Source organism: Primulina huaijiensis, unplaced genomic scaffold, assembly GCF_012295235.1.
Source record: "Primulina huaijiensis isolate GDHJ02 unplaced genomic scaffold, ASM1229523v2 scaffold40277, whole genome shotgun sequence".
NCBI lineage: Eukaryota > Viridiplantae > Streptophyta > Magnoliopsida > Lamiales > Gesneriaceae > Primulina > Primulina huaijiensis.
Window position 1 is genome coordinate 94558 of NW_027359516.1, and position 7417 is coordinate 101974.

General features: G+C 30.1%; 1 protein-coding gene across 1 annotated transcript; it reads right to left on the reverse strand.

The window, feature by feature from the left end:
- Positions 1-1733: 1733 nt before the first annotated feature.
- Positions 1734-3112, reverse strand: LOC140969279 (E3 ubiquitin-protein ligase PUB24-like). The gene has a single exon (XM_073430586.1). The coding sequence runs from the start codon at positions 3071-3073 to the stop codon at positions 1835-1837; it is 1239 nt and encodes a 412-aa protein (XP_073286687.1). The 5' UTR covers positions 3074-3112; the 3' UTR covers positions 1734-1834.
- Positions 3113-7417: the final 4305 nt, after the last annotated feature.

Genomic DNA, 7417 nt, shown 5'->3' on the forward strand with positions numbered 1-7417 from the left:
CAAATTAAATAGAACGACAGCATTTAATATTATTTTTATTTTATATCCCAAGTACTTTAAGTAAATATATACAAAATATTTTCCAATTTTTTAATAATAATATATAAATTATTGGGATGTAAATAAAACATTTATGTACCAAAATTTTGTTAAGTTTGGGATAATTAAAATACAAAATATATTTACTACTTTCGATTGATTAATATTTTTTATTTTATATTTTTAATATATATATATCCGATCCTCTAACGACTATTAACAATATTTTATTTGAATCTATTTATATTATATAGATAGACATTAAATTAATTTATGTGTATTTTGTTTTCAATGTTGAAGAATTTTAATACACAAATATATTAATTATTAATTTTATTTTAATTACCTATTTTATAAGATATTATGATTAATCCAAGTGCATGTAATTTGTACTTTATTTATTGTTGAGTAAGTTTCTTGTGAGACGGTCTCACGAATCTTTATCTGTGAGATGAGTCAACTCTACCGATATTCACAATAAAAAGCAATACCGTTAACACAAAAAATAATATTTTTTCATGGATGACCCAAATAAGATATTCGACCCACGAAATTGATCTGTGAGACCGTTTCACAAAAGTTTTTGTGTTTATTTTTTCGTACACTTCACTTTATTAATGACAATATAAATTAGGATGAAATAAAAGTAATATTTTTTAAAAAAAAAATTGTGTATCTTTCTGTATTTAATATTATTAAAAAATTTAACTATATTTTTTGTAACTTATTCTAAGAATTGAGAGTACAAATGAATTTACCAAAAATAAACACAATTAATTAAAGGATATTATTGTCAATTTCAAGTACACAATTTATTTTAATTACTTTGAGATTAAAATTTAAGTTAATCCCAAATCACTAATTTATCACTAACAATTTGCGATTTAAAATACAATTTTATTTATATTTTCAAATATCAACACTTGAATATATTGTTTTTTGTTTGATTTATAACAGTTAGTGCTCGTCGTTTTTAGTGATTTTATTTAAAGAGCATATATATGATATAATATGTTATATATGACGTTTTCGCTCTTTATTTTACGAACCTTTCTCAAGTTAATTATTTTTATATATGATATTTTATCATTAATTAGAGCAAAGGTGAAAGCTAGAGAAGCAAGAAAATCCATTCAATTCCCGGAACCCTGCAGGAATTAATAATCTACAACTTAACCAGCAAAGGAACCATCGTTCGATCTTGGACTGTTTGATGTTAAATTTTTTTGAGATATGTGATACTCACTAGAAATATAGGGTTCAATTCCCGTTGGTGAGACTAGCCCGAATGCAGACGTGGAATTTAATCTAGGCCTGAAATCATAAAAGGAACCATTAGAAGATGGCCGGAATGGTGTCTTGGCGTAGCCGTCGCTCAAGTCAGGTATTGAGAATAAAATGAGAGAGCAGCTAAGTACGCTGCTAATAATCGACACAGTGAATGAATGAATTGGACACTTAAACCTAGTATTTATATGAGCGTACATGATATCCATCATGGACCACTTACCTAGGTTGAGAATGGGTCGAGAGTCCAATGTCTTATTTGAGCTTAATCTTGATGGGCTCATTCATGGATATCAATATGGTTTCTGAAACTCTTGAGCAGTGTTATGATTCTTAGTTGAAAGACCAGATTGTAACACTTATTGAATTTTAACCAGGAACTGCACTTGTACCTAAATTTTAATTTTACCAATTTAATTCCTATTGTTACATATGGGATTTAAGACAACATTAACACACACACTAACATCCATGCATGCATATATATAATTTTTTGACTTGCTCTTTTTCATCGGGTATAATAAGTTAAAAGATAAACTTGAACGCAAGGCGAATTACTCCAAGCATAATTATGCAACCTCAGAATATCCTTGGCTTTATTCTTCAAATAACCAGCACAATCTGCCTGAAGAATCATGCACAATTTCGACACAGCACTCACCCTTAACATCTCCAAAACCACCTCTTGAGTGGCTGCAAATCGAGCAATCGATTCAATTATGCAAAGTGCTCGATCATCAGTTGTCGGAGAAATCCTCAGCAACCGTTTTGCAGCCAACGCAATCCCACCGGCGTGCTTTAGAAACTGCTGCCGGCCTTCTGCACAGGAACACAAGTTTGCCAACAGACAGAAGATAAGCTCTGTGGTTTTTTTATCGAGATTGTTTAGCTCGAGTTCCATAACTTCGAATATGGCGCCGGCTTCCACAATTTTCATTCTGTTCATTCCGAACGGGGAAGTTTGTATGAGAACATGGAGAACAGCTTTGTTGTCTTGTGGAGATATGTTCTTGTGAAGGATACTCGCCATTTCTTTGAAGAAATTGAGCTTTAATCTTTCCAGGAGACTGGTCTTCGCAACTTCTGTCACATTTTTCAACATTTTAAGAGCATGAATCTTGGAAGTATTTTCTAGATCATTACTGCTCAAAACCCACAAAAGAGAATGGATGAAGTCAAAGTTTTCCTCAACAATCTTCTTGTTTTCCTCTGTTGGAATCCATGTTAGTTTCAGGATCCTCAAAGCTTCTTCAAGAAATAGGGTTTTACCTTCTTTAAATATCTTCAAGATTAGAAAAATCATCGCTCTTGGTACTCCTGCTTCCGCCATGGCATTCTGGTTCTTTTCTTTATCTTTGGAAAACTCATCCAACTTCTTAATAGCATTCAAATGCAACAAAGGGTTCCCGCTTTTCACATCGCGGATGAGTTTGAATACTACAGATTTGTGAACGGGAGATTTCGGAGTCGGGATTCGTTCGATCCCACTTTTAGCATTGGCAATGCACCAGGCTTGGATCAATCTTCTGAGCATGTGGTTCGGAGTCAAGTCCGAGCTCATCAGAGGCAGGAGCTGCTTTGAGACAGGACACACGGCGGAGGAGTGGCCTTCCGCCGCGGCGGTGAGAAGCCATCGATCGATGCTTTCGCGGTCGTAGGTGATGCCGGAGATGGTGGTGACGGGATCCTTCATGATTTGGAGGGATATGGGGCAGATGAAATATTGGGGTATATCGAGTTCATCCATTTCAAGAATTGGAAATTATTCAAAACTTTGAATGATTTGTATAGATTTGAGCAAATAGAATTAAGTGTCAAATTACATTTATAGAATGTTTAAAATAAGTTGAAATAAATTGGAATTTTCCAAGTCAAATGGTAAGAAATAGCGGCATATTTATGGCTTTGGCTTTGGCTTTGGCTTTGGCTTTGGCTTTGAATTGAACGAGAAAAAAAGGATCGGAGAATAAGCCAACATAATTGAAAGAAACATCCAATTTAATTCGTATAAGTTTCCCTTTCAGTAAATTTTAATACCAAAAAACCTATTTGTTAATCAAACTATAAAGAAAATTCACTGATAATTATTGAATGTAGTAAATAGATATCATATTGTAATATATATTAAGTTATACAGGAAACTTGTCGATCTAAAATTTTGAAATAAATTATGTTTCTTATCATTTAAATATAGCGCAATTTTGATTACTATACACAATATAAAACTTATGAGGCCATTGCATATGAATATTGATAATCATATATTAAATACTAAATATTATTTTTAATTTCAAAATCACAATAACCTTTATGAGACGGTTTTCTGATTCAATTTTGTGATACGAATCTACTATTTGGATAATTCATAATTATTTTTTATGTCAATAGTATTACTTATTAGTGTAAATATAAACATGGTTGTCCTGATTCACAGATAAAGATCTGTGATACCGTCTTACGAGAGACCTACTATTTAAAAATATATCTCATACTTAAATTAATATATTAAAAAATCATAAAAAATTAAAAAATAATTTAATTTCTTACAAGGTAGATTTAAATTAAATCCGTTTAGCGTTAATAAAATTATAAATTAAAATATTATATTATAATTATGTATATTAATTATTTTAAAGTATTCTTACAATGATAGGAACCTTTGGTCACATCGACAACGTTTAGTCAAAGTGATAATTGCATGCTTATCAATCACCGTTCCGTATGATTTGGACGATAAAATAATGAAATGATTAAAAAAAATGATAAAAAAAATAATTGAAGTAGAAATATAATATATAATGATAAAATAATATTATGTTTGGTATATTGATGGATAAGGATGTGATAATTAATAATTTTTTGATGAATTGACAAAATTGTCCTTCCATTTTTGCGTCGGCGGTCGACGGAGGCGGTGGTCGGTCGGAGGCGTCGGCGGTCGGCCGGAAGCGGCGAGCGGGGTCGTCGGCGGCTGGCGACGGCCGACCCGAAGCGAAGGCGGTGGTCGGCCGCCGACCGCCGTCGACGGTGGTCGGCGGCGGTCGGCCTTCGACGGGGTTGCCGTGGGCGGTCGATGGAAGGAAGTGGTGGTACGTTTGGATTTAGGAGAAGGGTAAAATTGGAAAAATAAAAAACGTACCAAACAGGATAAATAATCTTAAGGGGTGATGATGTATTATTTTAACATACCTAATATAACCTAATCATTCATATGAGGGATTGACTTGGTTAAATAAAAAACGTACCAAACAAGTGATTAGGTATGTTAAAAAAAAAAAAAAAAAAACTACCTAATCCTGCAAACCAAACGCAGCGCAAGGGTAATATAGGTAGAAGATTTTTAATTTTTTATAAATAAAAAAATTTGATCAAATAGACCTACAGGGATGGAAAATCTAGTGGAACAGGTTTTCTAGATAAAACATTTACTCCACGGATTTTAAAACATTAAATTTTGCGGACTTGAAAATTTTAGCAACTTTCCTAAAATTTCATTGAATTGACTTTTGACTTTTTAGTACATAGGACATTAATGTTTCCGAACTTTATATTGCTGAATAATTTAAAATTTACATAAGATTTAATTATGCAAAAAATATTATGTAGGTTGTTGTTCGGTATTTTAATTTTCTTAAAATCAATTATTTTATTTGTTCAACCTGTATATTTTATAACAAAAACTTTTATGAGACTCTCATATGTAAATTTTGTGAAATGTATGTTCTATTCGACCCAACTTATAAAAAATATTATTTTCATTATTGATATAGATCGAGCCGATGCGTCTCACGAATTATTTTAGTGTATGATGAGAAAAACAAATCATTTGATATTCAAATCTTATTTATTGGTTTTTTTTTTATAAAATTATATAAATTATTCATCGATCGTATGTATATATACACCTTTTTAATGCGACAAAATTGAATTATTCGATGGTCGATATAAAGGTTGACTTTCAAACATACACGTGCCATTAGTTGATTGGCCATATAGTGACATGGTAAAATAAAATAGTTTTGTTGTCCCTACCGCTCAGGAAGCCTGCCGCTTTATAATTTGACTGAAATTAAATCTGACCAAAATTAAAGAGTGTGTGGGAGATTTTTGTTTGTTTGAAATAATTCTTTTAAAATTTTTTTAAAAAGTAGATGAAAAGTTAAATCTAGATTATTAAATTTGGTACTTACATGATAAACAATATATTTATATAATTATTATTAAAATTTGAAATTTTGTATTAAAATTAATTTATATTTTTATAACATGAATGTTGAAAATTTTACATAAGATTTAATTAAAAACAAAAAACAAACAAATGAAAATTTTGTATAAATGCATAAGTAAATTAATAAATAAATCTGGAAATGTAGGTTACAAAAAAAAATGATTTCTAAAATATAAAATGTCTGTAATAAAATATGATTTTAAATTTTATGAATTTCATTCGAAATTCTTAAAAACTCATATATAAATAAATTTAATATTTTAAACAACCTCCAAAAATATTTTTAAAAATTGAGAGTAATTGTAGAATATGATTCATTTTTTAAGGATTCAAATTTCAAATTGTGTCCTTAAACCATAAAAAAAATACATAAGCAGAAAAATAATTCAATCTTATTTCTAGTTTTTGGTTAAAATTTATAGAAATTGAATCAGAAGCTGGTTTTTACAAACACTCCAAAAAACTTCCACCCAGCTAAAATATAAGAAATGCTTATTATAAACTCTCTCAAAACTCGTATGATTTTGACTTTAATGTCGTGTGTCCTTAATTGGTATATAATATATACTTATATAAGCTTTTTTCTGTTATAAGCGAAAAGGCATTTTCATTTGAGAACAGTAGTTATGTTTTTTTAAATAAAATTTATTATGTTTGATTTATTTATTTTGGGGGTTTTCAAAATTTTAAATTTATTTGGGGCAGCGAATTTTTTTTATTTAAGCCATTATTTTAATTAAAAAAAACAGTGTACATTACTATAAGTAAAGCAAGATCTTTTAGGATAAATAATGGAAATGGTATCTTCTTTTATATATANACTTACATGGTGAAAGTGGATAAGACCATTTGGCCCAAAGCCCGGTCTCGGAAATAGTATCTTTTTTAAAAAGAGAGAGTAAAAGGTTGGTTATACACATTATTCATTGGACCGAAGCTAGTCCCTGGATTAGTAGTTGTGGGCCGATGATTGACTCTAATAGCCTTTTGTTGCCCAAATATGAGCCCGGCCCTAACTAAATCTATTAATATTATAAGGCCTCAACACCACAACCCGAATCTATGAAAAATCAAATTCCAGCATGCAACTGTAAAGCCTTCTTTATTTTTTATTTTTTTAAAAAAAAATTCATGGGAAACTTTTTTTACTCAATAAATCGGAAATTTATACGTTATATCCACAAATTAAGATGGGTTTTCATTTAAGTCCATCCTACATTCAGAATACTAACTAATTAACTAAAAACATTATGATTTGGCCTAAATCAACCAAGAATGACAGTGTTACTTAATTAGTTACAAATTGAAATATCCAAAATGAAGTTTTTTTTCGTAAACATCATCCTCCGCCTTACTAATACTAAATGTGATTAAGAGTAGAACTTATGTGAGACAATATCACATACCTAAATTCGTGAGACGAGTCTACCCAACTCATATTTAAAATGAAAAATATTTTTTTAAGAATAAAATTAATACTATTTTTTTTGGTCAGATAGGATATCATTCTCATTAAATATACTTGTATGAGTTTTTGTATATACAAAAAATGGCATGCAAACAAATAATAATAATAATGGGTCATCCTATTTTTGGTATATTGATATAAAACTCTTCCGACGGGAGAGATGTCTGAGTTCGAACCCAGGTGTCTAATAAAAATAAATAATAGTGTGTATTTAATTAGAAAGAGAGATGCTAATTTAAATAATTTTATTATTCCAATTTCCATTTTGGTGAACTGCAATGAAAGCCTGAAAGGAATATAATCATGTCGCACTTTCAAAAACAATTCCACAAAACGAAAAGAATGTATCGTATCATTGCAATTTCGATGCAAAAGAGGGGGAAATTCTTAGTAAT

What these genes read in the sequence shown, in the direction of transcription:
- LOC140969279 (XM_073430586.1), bottom strand. Translation starts at nt 3,073, where the DNA reads ATGGATGAACTCGATATACCCCAATATTTCATCTGCCCCATATCCCTC.